The sequence below is a fragment of the Amblyomma americanum genome, chromosome 4 (assembly GCF_052857255.1).
Source record: "Amblyomma americanum isolate KBUSLIRL-KWMA chromosome 4, ASM5285725v1, whole genome shotgun sequence".
NCBI lineage: Eukaryota > Metazoa > Arthropoda > Arachnida > Ixodida > Ixodidae > Amblyomma > Amblyomma americanum.
The window spans coordinates 198,174,331-198,194,524 of NC_135500.1; the positions used below are offsets into that span (position 1 = coordinate 198,174,331).

The window sequence follows — 20,194 nt, forward strand, 5'->3', positions numbered from 1 at the left end:
ATCAAGTGTGCAGTTACGTCTGGCTTTTCTTTCGAAAACCGCAGCGATGTGGAAGATTGTTGCTACAAAGCTGAGCAACGAAAATAAGCATAGCGTTGTTTGGTGCCAGTGAAGCGCAGAAAATCCGGAGCACTGCGTATATGACTGCTGCATGTGAGGCGACACAGCTGATAATCGGAAATGATTCTTCAACTCCTGCAGACCTTCTTTTCTCCAGTGAGTAAGAGTTTTCAAAGTACGCCGTTTTGATGTATTTTGTTCCCATTTGCCTATTTTTTCGTGGCTTTTTGAACTGATGTTTTACCATCGCATTCGGCAGAGGCCAGAAGATTCTGAAAATTAACATCTTGCTTCGTACTAAAGGGTTGACAATCGGACATGGGCAGTACATTGCGCTAAACGTAACGGTTTTTTCTGTAATCTCCAGGAAATCATGTAGAACATCTGTAGAGTCCATGGACTTTCATCCAACTCTCAGATTCAGTGGATGTGCCCCAGAGTTTTCTTCGGCGTTCGCGGTACCTCATTGGCGTTGCGCATAATCTTGTAGAACATCTGTAGAGTCCATGGACTTTCATCCAACTCTCAGATTCAGTGCATGTGCCCCAGAGTTTTCTTCGGCGTTCGCGGTACCTCATTGGCGTTGCGCATAATCTTGTAGAACATCTCTAGAGTCCATGGACTTTCATCCAACTCTCAGATTCAGTGGATGTGCCCCAGAGCTTTCTTCGGCGTTCGCGGTACCTCATTGGCGTTGCGCATAATCTTGTAGAACATCTGTAGAGTCCATGGACTTTCATCCAACTCTCAGATTCAGTGGATGTGCCCCAGAGTTTTCTTCGGCGTTCGCGGTACCTCATTGGCGTTGCGCATAATCTTGTGAACATCTGTAGAGCCCATGGACTTTCATCCAACTCTCAGATTCAGTGCATGTGCCCCAGAGTTTTCTTCGGCGTTCGCGGTACCTCATTGGCGTTGCGCATAATCTTGTAGAACATCTGTAGAGTCCATGGACTTTCATCCAACTCTCAGATTCAGTGGATGTGCCCCAGAGTTTTCTTCGGCGTTCGCGGTACCTCATTGGCGTTGCGCATAATCTTGTAGAACATCTGTAGAGTCCATGGACTTTCATCCAACTCTCAGATTCAGTGGATGTGCCCCAGAGTTTTCTTCGGCGTTCGCGGTACCTCATTGGCGTTGCGCATAATCTTGTAGAACATCTGTAGAGCCCATGGACTTTCATCCAACTCTCAGATTCAGTGCATGTGCCCCAGAGTTTTCTTCGGCGTTCGCGGTACCTCATTGGCGTTGCGCATAATCTTGTAGAACATCTGTAGAGCCCATGGACTTTCATCCAACTCTCAGATTCAGTGCATGTGCCCCAGAGTTTTCTTCGGCGTTCGCGGTACCTCATTGGCGTTGCGCATAATCTTGTAGAACATCTGTAGAGTCCATGGACTTTCATCCAACTCTCAGATTCAGTGGATGTGCCCCAGAGCTTTCTTCGGCGTTCGCGGTACCTCATTGGCGTTGCGCATAATCTTGTAGAACATCTGTAGAGTCCATGGACTTTCATCCAACTCTCAGATTCAGTGGATGTGCCCCAGAGTTTTCTTCGGCGTTCGCGGTACCTCATTGGCGTTGCGCATAATCTTGTAGATCATCTGTAGAGTCCATGGAATTTCATCCAACTCTCAGATTCAGTGGATGTGCCCCAGAGTTTTCTTCGGCGTTCGCGGTACCTCATCGGCGTTGCGCATAATCTTGTAGAACATCTGTAGAGTCCATGGACTTTCATCCAACTCTCAGATTCAGTGCATGTGCCCCAGAGTTTTCTTCGGCGTTCGCGGTACCTCATTGGCGTTGCGCATAATCTTGTAGAACATCTGTAGAGTCCATGGACTTTCATCCAACTCTCAGATTCAGTGCATGTGCCCCAGAGTTTTCTTCGGCGTTCGCGGTACCTCATTGGCGTTGCGCATAATCTTCAGAAACGTGTAAGGGAGTTGTGCCGCTTCTTTTTCCATTAACATTTTCTCTGCGAAATATGAACCTGTCAGTTGGAACTCTCTGAACCCAGATACCAGAGAACTGGATCCCGTTCATTAAAAATGACGCCATTGAATTCTCGGTTGTGACCGTGCTAGCACAAAGAAAGAGTAGTACGGCAAAGCCGTATAACCAGAAGGTTTTTAACTCGGGTATTGTGGCGAAATGACCTATAGCTGCGAATGAGGCTAAACGCAGCATTCGCGAAAACTCACTGGGTGGTTACGAATGTGCAAAGTGGTTATCTTAGTCTGAGCTGTAGTTGTGATAGCAGAGAATTATTATACTAGAGTAGCGACGCCAAGGCCTGTGCTGCGGACGGCGTCGATAACGGTGGCGCTATGAAGAGCTAAGACACTGAAAACAATATTACTTGACGGCTGAAGATGAAGAGACCGCAAGCATACGGAGCAGCTATGGCCGATCGTGCAAGAACCACAAACGAATGCGGACAGCTCAAACAAGAGACTCCTTTTCTGGTGGTTAGCGATGATGATGACGATGATGTCGTCCTTAGGTTTAATGGCAAGAAGTGCGACTGGCTCTTCGTCTTCATCGTCTTCCTTACAATGTGTGCTGCAGACGATACTGCCGGCGCAGAAGACAGCGCGAAAGTTGACAAACGACCTAAGAATATCTAGGGCTCCATATATAAAAAAAGAAACGCTTTGAGTACTTACAGCGAACAGCTGCGGTGGGCGGGAACATCTCGTCGCCGAACTGCGTGGTCCATAAGTGAACGGAAATTCACAGCGTCTCGCCTATGCTACCGACGGCGAGTGCATGCGGGGGAATAAAGCACGCACAGAGGGTGCATATAAAAGCGGCGGAGAGCAGCGACATACGAAATACGTCCATCCAAGATTATTAACGAGATCGCTTGTCAGCAGGCTGTTATGATTTGGCTCATTCCGCCTGAAGTCACCAGCATGACCGGTCAGCTGCTCAGCTCTCTCTTCCAGATGATTTCCTGGGAGGACAGCTGGCCACTGGTTGCAGCGTGCATAGCGGCCGTCATTGGTGCTCTCCTGATAGTTAAGGGCCTCCTTGCGAGCGGCGTAAAGAAAAATGGCAACCGTTCTCCACCTGGTCCATGGGGCGTTCCTGTACTTGGATACCTCCCATTTATACGAAAGCCATACCACGTTGCCTTCAAGGAACTAAGCGAGCAGTATGGTCCTATAATGAGGTAAGCACATGGCGACCGGCCACTTTGTTATTCGTGAATGCGAGGAAAAAAAGCGCGTTTTTTTATCAATAATTAGTTGCTATGTTATGCAATGATATGTTCTGTTCTGTTGTATTATTTTATGATATGATGTGATAGAATGTTATTTGATGAGATGTGATGTTTTATTGTTTTTGTTGTGTTGTTATTTTAAGTAATGTTATGTTATGTTATGGGTGTGTGCATGTGTATGAGCTTCTGGCATAAGGAAAATGAACACCTTATAAATTTTTGCGCTGCCTATGGATCGCGCGTTAGATTACGCTCATCGCTGCCCGTTAGAGGCTAGCGCACAGCTGCATATAACAAAATGTGAAGAAATTGAAAAATGTCGACATGGAAGGCGGGGATAGCACGTGAAAGCGTCGTCTGTCGTGTGTATGTAACTATTTGTAACTGTGTCTTTATTGTCTTGAACAAAAGAGTTAATAGCGATTTCCAAAGACAGTTACAGTTGCATGCATTCGGTGGACGCGTATGTGTTCGTTTCAGCGTAAGTCGTCCGAGTAGATCTGTTTCTGAGGATGCTCAATTAGCAGTGCGGATTCGATTTTCTTCAAATACCTACTGAGATACTTGTCGACCGAAGTAAAAGTAATGTAATTAGGTATGCATGTCTTGCCATGCGAGTAATATTTTTATATAATGCGCAGACAGACAATAAATGAGCTCCACCCTCTTCTTCAGTGGGACCGCCGAAAAAGGTGGTTGAACCTATTAGGATTAACTCGCGTAGTTCCTATTCTCAATGAATGAAGCTTATGTTAAGGAAGCCAATGTTTAGAATTATTAATATCATGAGTTCTCGTTAAATATCTGAAAAAAGTGGGAGTGGGGTGTGCGTCTCCAACTTGGCCACTTCACCTCCTACTGAGTGTCTCAGTGAATTGAGCATGTATTGATATCACCGCTTAAACCTCGTACTTCTCGATTAAACGATGTGCATGCTCCCATTGTGGTGTGTAGGCAACTTTATCCACTCCGCTTTCTTGCGGAATCTTAATCACTACACAGCCGCAACGGTTACTGCATTTTCAGGCTCCGGCTTGGCTGCAAGGACGTGGTGGTGCTGAATGATCTTGCATCCATTCGGGAGGGTCTCACCAATCCCGACGTGCTCTACCGGTCTGAAGACTTTGTCTTCCGTTATCTTGGACTCCAAGGTTTGAGATAACAACAGACGCTTCCGCGCTCTTTAGAGGCGCGTAATAATAATAATAGTTTAATTCCAGGCAAGTGTACATAATAGCAACCAGCCTGCTTAAATGCTTGTAATCTAAAGTGGCAGTATAGCATGACTGCATCAGGACAAAGCTTTTTATACACAAAAAGAAAACATAATATTTAAAGTACACAAATGTTCAAGCTGAAATAAACACAGATTAAGATGTGGAACACGTGTATGTCGCAAAGTAGCGTGGCTCATAGCGAGGCTCATAGCACATATCATGGTGTATGGACGAGATTGTATTTTCATCATTACACATAAAAACCAGACGGCATTTTTGCAACTGAATTATCTTTTGCAGCACTACATATAAAGCAAAAGCACTGTACCAAATTTTCTAGCAAGCGCAGCATGCGAAAGCACATGGTGTCATTCATTTGACTGCACATATGACCGTATAATTGCCTTAATTTTTCGAACCGAGGTAAATGGGTTATCGATTTCAAATTTGTGGAAACATGGAGGTACATAAAATTTCGCGGGTTTTCTTTCCGCAGTTAGTGTACACACGTGGAATACTAAATTTCTCTATGTGGCGTAAAAGTCGTGATTTTATGTTTTCCACTTTGAAGGAACATGAGAAATAATGTTCGTATAAAATATCAAATAAAAACTCTTTTTCTATGAATAACATATTCAAACGGTTCATGCTAAATAATATATGTTCACTATGAAACTGTGTACCATATGACAGGCTGCGTACAATTTTTCTTAAAACACTATTTATTGCATTTAATCTCGTAGTTTTTGTGTTACTCGTTTCAAAACTTCCGACAGCGCGTCCGAGTTCGGAGTTTCTTCTTTATATTCACAAAAGGTATCGCGGCCATAAACGGGGAACCGTGGCAAGAAAACCGAAGATATTGCTTCCACGTATTGAGGAATCTGGGGTTCGCCAAGAAATCCATGGAAGCGCACATCCAGGTAAGTACTGTTGTTTGTGTACTCGGGAAGACAGCGCCAGTGTCGCCATCTGGTGATAATAGTGGCCGGAGAGATAACAAGCAGATAAACGAATGGCAGGGACGTTAACCGCACACACATCTGGCTCGCTACTCTAAAAAAAATGACGAGAGAGAAAAGGCATTGAAGTAAAAAGAGGTGAGAAAGGCAGAATAGAGTGGGAAGGTGCATGCGTATTCAAGAAACTTATGCTCTAATTGAGGATGTCAACTCGCATCCTGTATCTTCTAATATTTAGGAGGTAGTGTTCCATGTTCTTAACTTCGCCTTCTGTAGTCAGTCGTCTAGTGCTTTTTTGCTGATTCATGGCGTTAAAATAAAAAGAACACCATATTTTTTAACGCGGTGTTCGGCATGAACAAGGTTCTGCTTTGTTCCAATGAACCTCGCGTCTCTACCTGGGCGGCCGCCATATGAACTGAGTGGGTTTCGCGCTGGTTTCGAGCTCGAGGCTACCCGCAAATACAGTTTTCTTCGTAAGCGATATCTTTGTTGCGTGCTGGCTGATGAGAGCGAAGGGGCAAAATTTTTTATGATCGTTAATTAAGTTTTTTTAGGAAAGCTCGCACGCTTCAATTCAAAAAGAAAATTCCGACGATCCTTTCTTAAGTTATTTCATTCAGCTCTATCAACGTCTTTTGTACCGCAGTAGGTTGAAACCTTCCTGAACACATGTCTGGTATCTCCATAGTAACTCTAATATCCCCCTGCCACACAACTGCCTTGCTTGTTTGACGACTCAAGCTCTCAGACCAAGTGCTCATCGTGAACATGGCAGCAATTGCGGGATAGTGGGGTCTTCATGCAGGATTTGGTGATGCAATAAAAGCATTTTTCCTTCTAGTAACTAGCATCAATGTTTTGAGTAATAGAGGAGTGGGCGCAATTTCTTCACATGTTTCTTCTTAGCACGTCTTTCGGACTGTAAGTGGCAAAAAAAGTTCGTACATTATCCAGGACACAATACAAACGGACCTATTCCGAACGTTGTGAGAACCGCTAACACGCCCACGAAACTTCTGATCTTAGTAGTAAGAAAACTTCTGGACGTTTTCATTGGAGTAGGAACGTATTATTAGAGTTACGACCGCCCTTCCTACGCAAAAAAAAACAAAAAAACTTCCCGTTTTTTTTTCTATAGATTAGGCAGACATTGAGAGCCCACAGACAAATGGAGGCTCTATAACTTTTCTTTTCGAAGCAAGGAAAAATAAAAAAGCGCTTGCACTGCGCTTTTAAACTTCTGGCATGTATGACAGCACAAGGGATTTGCAGTGTGTTAATGTGTTCTTGTATTGGGTCCTCGAGTTGGTATTGCGCTGCTGCGCTGTGAAAAATGACGCTGAAAGGTATGCCCCTGCGCCAAAAGGTCCTTGCAGGTGTTTTTCCCACCTCTTTGTGTATATTTTTTTCACACTGTGGGAAGAGTAGCATTGGGCTCCCCTCGCGACGTATTTTTCAGCCGCGGCGAGATAACATAAAAGCCAATTTCACGGCTCTGTAGTTTCGACCTCCATTTTGGGAGCGCGAGCAGAGTGTTTTCACAGTGTCTCTCAGTGTTGATACGTGCCAGAGCTTTTCTTTCAGCCTCCGAAAATTCGAGAAAGGGATATTTTCCTGGTTATTTCGTTTGTACATTTGCGCTCTGTAGTTATTCGTTTTAAAACAGGCAGCACAAACGCACAACACAGCAGAGAAAACGATACTTAATACTTCGTGTGTGTTGTTTCCCGGATGTTCTATGTGTTTGCACTGCTTGTTTCAGGAAACATATTTCCTGGTCTCGCCAGAAGAGCTGCACCTAGCCCTGGTGAAATGGCGTGTTACTTTTTGAAACTAAACAAACTTTGATTTTCAATTCGAAGTTACTTAATGAGAGTCGAACTGAATATCAGCAAAAAAGGACAGCGTAACTTATTGGGTTCAATGGTAAAACGTGACTCCAATGTCCCTGATGAGAGAAACAGCTAGAGTAGCATGCTGAGTCTGAAACAGAAAGGTTTTGAAATGAGGGAAGCGGCACATAACTATTTATGACGAAGAACGTTGTATTAGTGTTTCTTCTTTTCAAGCCCTTCTCTGCTCCGGAATTACAGAATAAAAAATTGCTTAAAGTTGCTCTCGATCCTGAAAACAAAAGGCAGAACCTGCACGTGCTATTACATTGTTTCTGACAGAGTTGACAAGCAACTGCCCAAGTTTATAACACGGTCTATTCTTCATATATCCGAAAAATCAGATATGTGTTATTTTGCTTTGCTCTTCTCGTTAGGAAGAAGTTCAGTGCTTCATGGATATTCTTGCGTCAGGCAAGAAAGAACCGATGCTGGTGGCACGAACGCTTGCATCCAGCGTGTCTAACAACATTTTGGCGCTGGTCTTCGGGCAGCGCTACGACCTCGGCGATGCCAAGGGCCGCTTCATCGAAGGCCTGCTAAGCAAGTTCCTTCGCCAGGCGAATTTCTTTTCCCTCACCGACTTTTTGCCGGCCTTACGCGCGCTGGCAGTTCGCATCCCGAATACACAGCTCTACATCATGAAATCGGTTTTGAGCGAGCTGACACAGTTCATCAGGTGAGTGTCCTTGGTAGGGTCCACTGAAGGGGCTGATGTAGCGACCGCGAGCATCAAAAACTGCGAAAATAAACAAGAAGAATGCGTAACAATGCTAATCATAAAAGGCCACAAAAAAGAGACGCTGTGTGTTTATACGAATATTGATCTGTATGCAAGGTTGTTTTTCTCGTTGGTTGTCTTTGTAGTGTCAGTGTGGCGTCTGTTTGTTGTCTCTACGGTGTCTCTACGGTTTAGATCTGGACGCTTAGATTTTCAAGAGAATTTTAACCTGAGTTTAAATTTATTCATTGAAATTTTGACTCACCTAAGCTGCATAAAGTAGGGTTTCGACGAACGATGATGTAGTAACCGATCATGCTTCGTTCAATCACAGTATGCTTTTTGTAGTAATGCGAAAGCATTAAATGTCCCATTAACACAAAAGCCAGCGTTAGTCGCCGTACATTGTACAAAATTTCTCAGTGACGTCACCATGCTCTCGCATGACGTCAGCAGTAGACCTATAAGATACCGCGTTGCTTCTTGGCGAATAAAGATGAACCTAGTGTATGCGTTTTCTTAAGATTCTATGCTAATCAGTAGGAGCGTCATTAGAAATGAAGCAACCTTTAATGAAGCTCGCAAAAGAGGCCACGATGGGCCATGCTTTCGCAATCGAAGGGCGTAAGCAGTCTTAAGAGCTCTCCGTAGTTTTTTTATTATTTATTCGCCTTCTTTTTCTGTTTCTGCTCATGTTTTGATAGAAATCTACTGTGACACTAGCAGTGTAAATGTTAAAAAGCAGTTTAGCCGTATTTTTTGAATAAAAAAACTCTAAACTGGTCGTGACAAATTTGCACGGCCGATACGTGTTGTGTTCTTTTCTTGCAGAAATGAAGTAAAGGAACGGGAAGGAAGCACACATGACCACTCAGACAATGATTTTATTGATGGATATCTTCGGAAGATCAAAGAGAGCAATGGAAAAGACTCCCATTTTTCTTGTAAGTGCTTAAAGCCTCACTACAAGACTGTGAGGTCATATGCGGTGTCTTTATTGTGGTGCTATAGTCGTGCTGAATGCTATGCGAAAATAGTTGCTCTGAAGATGCTGCAGGGTCTCTCAGAAATGTGTGAAAATAATTCTGAACATTATCGGAACATCACAATCCTGAGTGCAGCAGCCGCGACGAGCTACAGTCTGTTTTTCTTTTCACGACAAAGATTTACGTAAATTCAAAAAGAAGCAGCTCAAATAGATTCGTGTACGAGAAGAAATCGACTTGAGAAAATTTTCAGCAGTCATTTCTTGCGGTTAGAACGTACCGGGTACGTTAATCGGATATAGTTGAGCACCTGCCCTGCTATTTTATCGGATCATGTCCGAACATAGTTAATCACAGTGTTTATTTCGTAGCGTGGTCCTCTTTAAAGCGCATTCGTTTTTGCTGTTGCCTTGGTGACATGGCACACGCACGCTGCTAGCTTTCCTCGTGATCAGTACATAGGTATATGCATGGGTTTCGTCCCATAAAAATGGTTGGTGTTTGGTGGTTGTCTCTTGTTAGTGCAACTGCTTCCGCAATATATTTCGCTCTTACTATCACAGCTAAGCACTTAACAAGCTGCTAAGTATTAATATGACAAACATGCAAATTAAATTTTCTTTTTTTGGGGGAGGGGGCAGGGGGATAGAACGTTGTTGACGGCTTACTTTTGCTAACTGCTTTGGAGAAGCCATCATGCGCTACTATGTAGAGAAGGAGGAGGAAAACATTTATTCAGAGCATAAAACTGGGTGGGTTCAGTACGAGAACCCATTGGTCGTCATCATAATTCGGCCCCTCTCAACCAGCAATTTCTGGTCGAGTGGGCTGTGGCTATGAAGGGTTGCCTCCCAGCGCTCATGAGTAGGATCGGGATTGCTGTCTAAGTCTGGGTTTTCTTGACATTGCCAAACCACGTGAAAGAGTGTGCCAACTGCTCCACTCTGGCGAATCCTTACCTAATGAGTAAATGGTACATAGACACCTACTATGTAGACGTTCTTGTGTCGTATTCCATTCGGAGTAGACAAAAAAGGACGCAGTAAAGCTAGACTAGTGGCTGTTCCTTCATCCGGGGGTGACACTGCAGCGAGGAGGCCTGTATGAGTCCAGAAGACAGCCGGCAAGCTTAATACAGTTTATATGCGTTCCGCCCCTTTAGGGCAGCACTCCCAGTGTTGTAAATTGCCACTGTGTGAAGAGGTGAGGAAGAGTAGAGAGTGCAGGAAAAACTGCCCAGGGAAAGTCAATAGCTGACTCAAATTCTTTCCTATTAAAAGGGACACTAAAGGGAAATACCAAGACAGGCTAGACTGATAGGTTGGCGTCACGAGGTAGGAAAAATATGCCCTTTTTTACCGGGAACAAAGCTTTTATAAGCCACAAAACTGCGTAAGAGTGAAGTCACGCGACGTCGCCACGCCCGAATTTGGTTGTGGTGTAATGGACAGTCGTGATTAGCCTTACAGGGGTCTGTCGGCAACTGCTCCGACTTGGTCATTGATATTAATGATTGCGCATCTACCACTGTTACATAAGGTTAGTGTCCGCTAAAAACTTTAAAGTGATTTTTACACAGATCGCCGCTCAGTTCGGGAGCTCGCAAGGCGCACTGTGTGAGAGACGTTGTCCATGGGAACGTTAAGGCTCCTCAGGTTTTCCGCTGCGACTAGTGACGTATTCACGCGCTCTCTCTAGGAACGCTATTTTGCCGTCAATAGGCAACTGCCCTCGAAGCCCAAGGAAAGCACCTCGGCGAGCGTAGCTAAGAGTGCGGAGCGTCCCATATTAAAACATAATAATAATAATAACAATAGTAATAATAATTGGTTTTGGGGGAAAGGAAATGGCGCAGTATCTGTCTCATATATCGTTGGACACCTGAACCGCGCCGTAAGGGAAGGGATAAAGGAGGGAGTTCAAGAACAAAGGAAGAAAGAGGTGCCGTAGTGGAGGGCTCCAGAATAATTTCGACCACCTGGGGATCTTTAACGTGCACTGACATCGCACAGCACACGGGCGCCTTAGCGTTTTTCTTCCATAAAAACGCAGCCGCCGCGGTCGGGTTTGAATATTAAAACAGTGCAAAACAGATTAAAGAGAGAATTGAAGGCTAACTGCAAAACGAGCGTGGATTCTTTCACCTGGCTTTCTGTTTACCCGGGCTAAGTGCGTCCGTTGTACACAGGAAGTCCAGAACCGCAAGCTCTAAACGGCAGTCGCACTCTTTACGGATCCGGAGTTGCCGGGTTCGAACCCGACCGCGGCGGCTGCGTTTTTATGGAGGAAAAACGCTAAGGCGCCAGTGTGCTGTGCGATGTCAGTGCACGTTAAAGATCCGCAGAGGGTCGAAATTATTCCGGAGCCATCCACTACGGCACCTCTTTCTTCCTTTCTTCTTTCACTCCCTCCTTTATTCCTACCCTTACGGCGCAGTTCAGGTGTCCAACGACATATGAGACAGATACTGCGCCATTTCCTTCCCCCCCCCCCAAAAAAAAATCAATTATTATTATTATCACTCTTTTGTGCTTAATAGGTGGCCGGTGAAGCGGTTCGTTTCTTACTTCAGCCATCCAGTCGGCCACTTTGCGTAAGCTGAGGGCGTTCTGAAATTCCAGTCTCTTTTTTTTTTCATAATACGTGCTCATGCATATTTGCGTAGAAGCACATCACCGGAGTGTGAGGTCTGGTGCAAGGGCATGCCTTCTGTGTGGAAAGGCGGATATGGTGAGATATGCTGAAACACATCTGAAAAGCAGTACGTGAGGCGCCGGCACGCCAGGCCTGATTTTGGCGTCTTTCATTTCAGTGCTCGTCCTCTGCGTCGAAGGTGTAACATCCAGATGCAATGTTCAGCGACTGGTACTAGCAGTACACGCGTTTCAGCGAGAAAAAAAAAACATTAGCTGCGGTTTAACTACTGCTGAACCTGGTTAGAGAGCGAAAGCTGTGGTGTATCGAGGATGTATACGCGGCTTGACGTCTGTAACGGTGAGTGTGTTCCGCGCATTGAATAGGCAGCACGCCCTCCACGCCACCCTGGCAGGTGGCAGCTAGATTATTGGTTAATCGCGAAAGATTTGTCACCCAATAAATGCTCCGGCCTATTCTACCACCCTCCACCGGCGAATCGAAAGGTCAAGTGGTGCGACACCTTGGTGGACCACATATGGTAAGGCCTATAGCCACACTTGACCTCTTGCTCACTTGAAGGTCAACCGGTAACGCACTGCGAAATCGGCTTTACCTAGCGTAGTGAAGCTTTTGCTTCAAAAACATGCAACTATTTGACGCGTATCGAAGTTTATGCATGCATTCCCTGCCTACAGATATAGCCGGCAGGCGACAGACTACAGCTCAGCAGATTGTGCCCGGAATTTTTCTGCTTAAAACTTGCAAGAAGCAATTCACGAACGCAGAAATCGCAACGACCACTGCTGGGTCAATCACAAGTGTCGTCTGCGAACATAATGCATAGTTACTAACAGACACGTGATAACAGCCTGCAGAGAGCGCCGTTTGGTGAATAATGCGCGTGCAATTTTTCACTCAGATGAAATACGTGACAGCGCGACTGCTGCTCGCATGCTTTTAAGGATTACGCACAGAAGAGCCCGTGCTCGCGTCGTTATCGCCGATTTAAACGTGCGTGAAAAGGAGTTTGTTCCGCACTCTGCGTCTGTCCTCGATAACTTCACGTAGTTTCTTTGGCGGCCACGGATCCTATTTTAAGGCGATAGCCTTTAAGGGTTCATATTCGCGGTGACCGTCCGTCCGTTACCTCCCCACCTAGGCCACGTGACCTAGTGATGTCACGTGATCTTAAAATCACCTTAAGATCACCGAGAGATTCATAATTTGGGTGAAAATTGCAAACGGTTTTCGTCTTCCCGCAGTTAAGATATATCTAAGTGCCCCCAACGAATTTTTTTTTACCGTACGCGTGCGTTACAACGAGATTCTGGCGCATGAGATGCAGCGGAGAGTATCCGCGTTTCGAAAGGGGAGGGTTATAAAGGGACGGCTGAGTCGGCGTGCTCTTTTTGGGTTTCCGGCCGCGTTTCCACTCGTTCGAAGTGTCACCTTTGATTAGCTGGAGAGCTTTATTGCAAATGCGTCATAGAAATGACGTAACTGTGCCCATTTTTGCAGGTTGTTTAAATGTGGAAAGGTTTGGGGACTTTCATTTGCGATTTTCTCAGCAAAGCAGCCACCTTTCTATGCAGAAAAAAAATGTCGGTTGTGCTCCGCAGGGATAATCACTCCGTCTTGCCTATTTTGATAGGTCCCGTTATTATCCCTTTAACAGCCCCAGGAGAGACGGCTACACGGCTACCCCAATGACAACTTTGAAAAATCAGTTATCAGAGTCCTTCTGCGCGCCAAATAACCTTTCTACAGTCACCGATACTGTGATTCACTTTCATCACAGGCGACAGCATTCGTTCTACCGTGGGCAGGAAAACGTCATATAAATTTACGGAGGATGAACACTCAAGTCATGAAGAAGAACGAGAAGAAAGGAAATGCGGGAACGTTAACCAGGCAGTATCTGGTTGGCTACTCTATACGTAAAGAAGGAGATAAATGGGTGAAAGTGAAGAGAGGTAAAAGTTTTGGGGCCATCTGAACATCGCTCGTTACATGAAGAATGAGAAACTGTTTTGAGTGGAATTACGCTCAGCAGTACAGCGCTTTCCTGCACATATTGCTGCGCGTTATCTCTCTATATGTCCGAAACGATTTGAGAGGGCAAGGCTTTCTTTTAAGGCTTGAAACGGGCGTTGACACCAACATAAGCCGCCCGTCCACTGTGCCAAGATTATTCCGGAGCCCCTTGATACGGCACTTCGTTCTCTCTTTCATCTTTCACTCTCTCCTTCCTTCCTTTTCCTCATGGCACGGCTGAAGTGTCCGCCGAGAAGATGGACAGTTACTGATGCCTTCATTAGCTAAAAAAAAATCGTTCCAATAGTGTACACTACACACTACAAGAGAGAAATGGGCAATACAGAAGGGCGACAAGGGCGGTGGTTTTATTCCTCCTCAAGCTTCTCGGCAAAGCCGATCTACCAGATGAGTGGTGAACGTACCTGAGAGATTTTCTTATAAGACATTGTTTGGAGATACTAGGTTCGCCTGAGTTGTGGACTGGGGTGGCGCGGGGGCCAACCAAGCGCCGGCTAATAACGTAGGGTTTGTCTAGCCGGCTTCGTTACTGTCGGTCTGGTCACCAGCTTCACCTGGTGCTTTTAGAAACCACTCCTACGATTCTCACACCTTCTCTCAGAAAAGATGACATTCGTCTAGGTGCAGAAACGGCATGCACTGAATTGAGAGGCTCGAACTTGCCCATCTAAGCCGAAGTAAAAAATTCATGTTACAAATATGACAGACATCACTGTACAAAATCTTGTAAAGTGGGCGCTGGAAAATGCGAAGTTGACTTCTGCCTCTGTTGGAGTTTGTTGGTAGAGGCAGGAGCATGTCCTGTAGCCAGAGCGACCGTGAATGTTTTGTTCTTGCTTCAAAATGGTTTAGGTATGGTGGCAGCGAAAGAACTCGCCCGCAACGCGAGGCGACGAGGAGCTCTAAGCTCAGTTGCGAAATAGTTTCTCAACGTGGGCAAGGCACTGTCTGGCGTAAAGTATGAGGCGACGCCATAGCCTGGTAGCAGCCACGCTGAATAATTCAGTAAAGCGGCGAAACGGTCGCGGCTAAGTCTGAGAAATCACCGCGTAAGACACCGCTAGTCCACTGCAGAAAGTTGCTAAGAACGACGACGAAGTCCAAAGCTAGCTCAAGGAGTCCTGAATTAAAGAGGCCCCACTGCTGGTGCCTTAATCGATACCATCGTTTGAGTGTTCGCTGTATTACGTGCCACGAGTAGACTGAGCCTGCTTTGGGCTTGAATCGAAAGGTGAAGTCCGTCTCAAGAAGAAACCGTGACGATCATGAAACACGAAGACAGGTCAGAACATGCGTAGGAGGTCTTCAATGCGGAAATTAAGCAATGATGCACCCGTACGCAAGCTTTGAAGTGCTCGAACAAACGTTTCTAAGCATATAATTGTACAATCTCTGACTACAGTGGCACACAGTTCCTATTAACATGAGTGTCATGTCTATTAAAACTAGTTAGCGCAAGGCTTAGCCTGCGATTTGCCTATCCCTACAACGGGACAATAAGTTTTCTATGAGTTGCGGACGCACGTTTCACTTAAAGAAAACTTTACAACTTGAAACCTGATACAACTTATTGTGCACATTGAAACACATAATCCCTAGTCTTGTGACAATTTTCCCTCTATTTTTCTGAGCCTAGGTAAGATTTCGTCTCAACAACCGTTTTTTTGTTTTCTTTTTAATGAAAGAGCTATCTGAAATGCGTGCTCAAGTTATTGACACAGTGTCTGACTACGGGTGTATTTATTCATTCTCCTGTTTCATTATGATGTGTCTTCACTTCTAAATTCAAATGTCGCGTTCATTGCTTCTCACTTTGCTTTAGCTTGCGGCGGTTGCGACGCTGCAGGCCTGGACCGGGCACCTGCACATCTTTACATGTCTTGTTTTCATTTTTATCCGTAAATTCAGATGGGCAACAAAAGCGGGTCAACTTTAGAGATGGGAGAAATGCAGTCAAGGTGATAGAACTAAAATGTTGGCTTGCTTCAAAGTGAACAGCTTTAAGCTTTTCAAGACCCCTCCACACACACACACACACACACACACACACACACACACACACACACACACACACACACACACACACACACACACACACACACACACACACACACACACACACACACACACACACACACACACACACACACACACACACACACACACACACACACACACACACACACACACACACACACACACACACACACACACACACACACACACACACACACACACACACACACACACACACACACACACACACACACACACACACACACACACACACACACACACACACACACACACACACACACACACACACACACACACACACACACACACACACACACACACACACCACACACACACACACACACACACACACACACACACACACACACACACACACACACACACACACACACACACACACACACACACACACACACACACACACACACACACACACACACACACACACACACACACACACACACACACACACACACACACACACACACACACACACACACACACACACACACACACACACACACACACACACACACACACACACACACACACACACACACACACACACACACACACACACACACACACACACACACACACACACACACACACACACACACACACACACACACACACACACACACACACACACACACACACACACACACACACACACACACACACACACACACACACACACACACACACACACACACACACACACACACACACACACACACACACACACACACACACACACACACACACACACACACACACACACACACACACACACACACACACACACACACACACACACACACACACACACACACACACACACACACACACACACACACACACACACACACACACACACACACACACACACACACACACACACACACACACACACACACACACACACACACACACACACACACACACCCCTCAGCCTCCTTGCAATTGGAAAGCTCGACTAAGAAGGAATGTCTGTCATTGTTTAATTTCGAAAAAAAATTTGAGCGCATTATTGCAGTGCGCTACCTAGAAGCAAGCACGATCAACTTCTACAGCGCGGCCACCAACACGGTACGGAGCGTAGTGCTGTGGAACCTGTACATCGCTGCCAGCGACCCGGATGGCCACCAGGCCCGTGTGCAGCAAGAAATCGACGCTGCTATCGGCCGCGAGAGGCCGCCAGCGTGGGAGGACAGACGCCGCATGCCGTTCACTATGGCATCCATCCTGGAGGCGCTCCGGTGGAGGACCCCGGCTCCTATCAGCGTGCCGAGGGCGTGAGGGCTTTATAGATAATCGATAGGAGATCGCGCAACGCTACCTATTTACACGCTTAAGCTGGGCATTGTATCATGATTCCGAACAACGATTTCATGCGATGTGTTGCCGTCTGTTGTTTTGCTTGTTTGGAACCATTTAACGTCCTCACCGCCTAGACCTGGCGTTCGCCATGTGAAATGAAAGAAATGCATTGCTATCGTTTCGATGATAGTGAAGATGTAGAGAAAACGTAACCAATAACGAGTATAAGCGAGTGGCGCAGCACAGCTTGTCAGTACAATATTGACACAAAAAGAGGAAAGGGAGCAGATACGAGAACAAAAAGACAACAAAACGCAGGAGTAACGAAATTATGTCTGTCGCATTGGTCTGAAATCTAAATAACGAAAATTTGGAGTATGTTTTTGACTGCCTTAGAACAAAGCGGGGCAGGCGTGACTTAAACGCCAAGTTCTGCCAAACCAGTGTGTCTAAGGCTTCGTATTATGCAGTGTGAAACCGATCCCAATAACTTGCACCAGCACTTCCGGGCTGCGAACCATGCCGTGAGCGAGTCGTCGATTGTAACAACGCTTTGCGGACTTGAGATTTTCAAATCGTTCGTGCGTTGCCAAAGCTTATCTTATTAATATGACTTTTATACACTCTATTTCTTTGTCTGTGCGCATATCACGTGCAGAGAATGCTATCATCTGTGACTGTGTTCGTTAAGCACGAAAACTGTGCCCACTGTTTCGGCAACAATTCTCTCGCATATATCTGAGTCGAATTGGATCAGATTGAAGAGTATATCACTCGATTGTTAAGGTTAAGTATTTTATGGAGATATAAAACATCACCAATTCAAACATTTCTTTAAAATTTAAAACTGGCCTGGCAAGGCGAAGGGGAGAAATGTAGCATATGCAGCCGTTCAAGACGTGTCTCCATCGAACGGCTGCAGTGTTGTTAGAAAGCTTACTTACTGATCCTAGAGCTTAACGTTAGGGCCCCACTAGACTATAAGCTCCTTGAAGCACCGAAAATAAACGACATTTACAATGGCAAAGGAAAGGAATACAAATGAAACCAGTTTGGTCTCGAAGGAAGTTGTCTCGTCAAAATATGTCCGTGCAGTGACATAATTTCGCGACGTGCCGAATGTACGCCGCATCCTCGTTTGCGCATTTAGCCCCGGACCTTGGCGGACCTTTCTAAGGAAGCGTCAGGCTAAGAAGGGCATTTCAAGCTTTTTGAATTACAGAGGACAATCTTTTGGACACCCTTACTACTCTTCGTGGGCACGCAGAGAGCAAAGCCATATTTTCCATGTCGATGGCAACTGCGAACCCCTCAAATTGTGCGCCTATGGTCCTCGCAAGCGCATGTACGCAGCATGCCTTAAATGTTTTCCAGTATTTAACTTCGGTCACAAACCGTGTCAAAGAACAATTGCGGGTTCCTTGTTCACAACTGCAAGTTGATGAAGTCCAGAGTTCCATTCTGCTATGCTACTACATGGCCACATGGCATTCTGTGAAACCATGGACTACTTAATTTTTTTCTCTTTCTCTCACCTTTAAGTGTTCTATGTCCGCTACCAAAACTATAAGGAAGGCCCAATGCGAAGGACTAAACCCGACAAGGGCACTGACAATAGTAACATACACGCCCCGCGTGTTAACCTGCAGTTACCTGACACACATCAACCCTGCAATAACAAAGCCAAGGAGGGCCGCAAAATTTTTAGTTACTACTGCAATTTCCTCATCGCGAAAACGGGCGAGTACGGTCCGCGTCACCCTTGTGCAGAGGTCTAGTGCAGTGCGTACCTGGTAACAAAAACTGCACTTGGAGAGCGGCCCCTGATTTCTGGGCAAAGTGCTCGTGTCCACTTTGTTAGCGGGTCTATCTGGCGCCACTACCACGCAAGTGTGGCCCCTGGAACATAGAGGCTGCGACAAGATCTGGATATGTTTGCACGGAAGTGCACCGCCCTAGAGCTCTACACAAGGGGGACGCAGACTGTACACACTTACGAGACGTATAGATGCTGTCTTTGCAGAAACTAGACTCCGTTAGTATAAGCACCAAATAATGCTCCTTATCGCGTTTAAAACCTACAAGAATAAGCTGTTTCGGACTCGATAACGGGTCGCAATGTTTGTATTTTTTTTTTGGCTTTCGCAGCTTCAGTAATACATGCCGATTTCTCCTGGAGCCTGGCAAAGAGATGAACTACAACCTATTGCGCTGATTCATCTCTATGCGATAATGTGATTAAAAATGTCAAATCCCGCAAAATGTTTCCTGAAAAAGAAAGGATTAATGCGCTCAGTAACTGTCATCATTATTTTTGTGTAGTACCCTTTCAAAAAATGGCGGCTAGCTGTTACCACGAGAATACTTGTTTCCTAATCATACTCTTGGAGGGAAACAAACTCGTTTCAGGGCGTTTTAGTTTTCTATTAAGCTAGCTCGCCAAGGAAACTTTCGGAAGGATACTTAACTACGGTTCACTGTTGCAACATTGCACGGTGAAGACCCATTGCTATTTATAGAAACCAAATACATTGAATCTCGGAAACATTCTCCAGGGATAAGGATATATTTTGCTGCAGTGATGTTCCATTCGGGTAATTCCTCCTTTATCAGAGAATTTGAGGAGCAACCTATATTGAAAAGAGTGTTTTTACAGAGTTTGACGGAATTCTAAGCATGAAAATTTACTTACTTCTTCTAAACTGGCGGGGCTTTCAACATGCTACAGGGAAAAAGTATCTGAAAAAGATTTTTTGAGCCTAATGAGGCTATTTTCGGTTTAGCGCAAGGAACATCCCTATTTTGTTGTCCCGACGAATTTCCTGCTTGCAGGGTTTTTCCCGTCTTCTCGTTTTCTCCTCCTGAACATTAGTTCAAAATATCGAAATATTATTAGAAGCCCCAATGGGCCAAAATGCTTCGTCGTTCATGAAGTTCGCTCATTGGCTGGAGGAAAATGAGTAACCGGACGGGGAGTGACGTCATTTACAGTAAAGCATTATTAGCTGCTAATGGCATCGCATTGCCAACGCATATTAGAATGAGGTTTCTCTGTGTACTTTTTTTCATTAT

The 20,194-nt window shown here is 45.4% G+C and overlaps 1 protein-coding gene across 1 annotated transcript in view; it reads left to right on the forward strand.

The window, feature by feature from the left end:
• Positions 1-20,194, forward strand: part of LOC144129961 (uncharacterized) — a 67,995-nt gene continuing 47,801 nt past the window's right edge. The window contains exons 1-7 of the mRNA XM_077664015.1: positions 1-216; positions 3,012-3,238; positions 4,316-4,440; positions 5,323-5,429; positions 7,741-8,042; positions 8,916-9,028; positions 16,839-17,097. Of these exons, the coding sequence (XP_077520141.1) occupies positions 181-216; positions 3,012-3,238; positions 4,316-4,440; positions 5,323-5,429; positions 7,741-8,042; positions 8,916-9,028; positions 16,839-17,097 (1,169 nt within the window). The 5' untranslated portion in view covers positions 1-180. The remainder of the gene's footprint in view (positions 217-3,011; positions 3,239-4,315; positions 4,441-5,322; positions 5,430-7,740; positions 8,043-8,915; positions 9,029-16,838; positions 17,098-20,194) is intronic.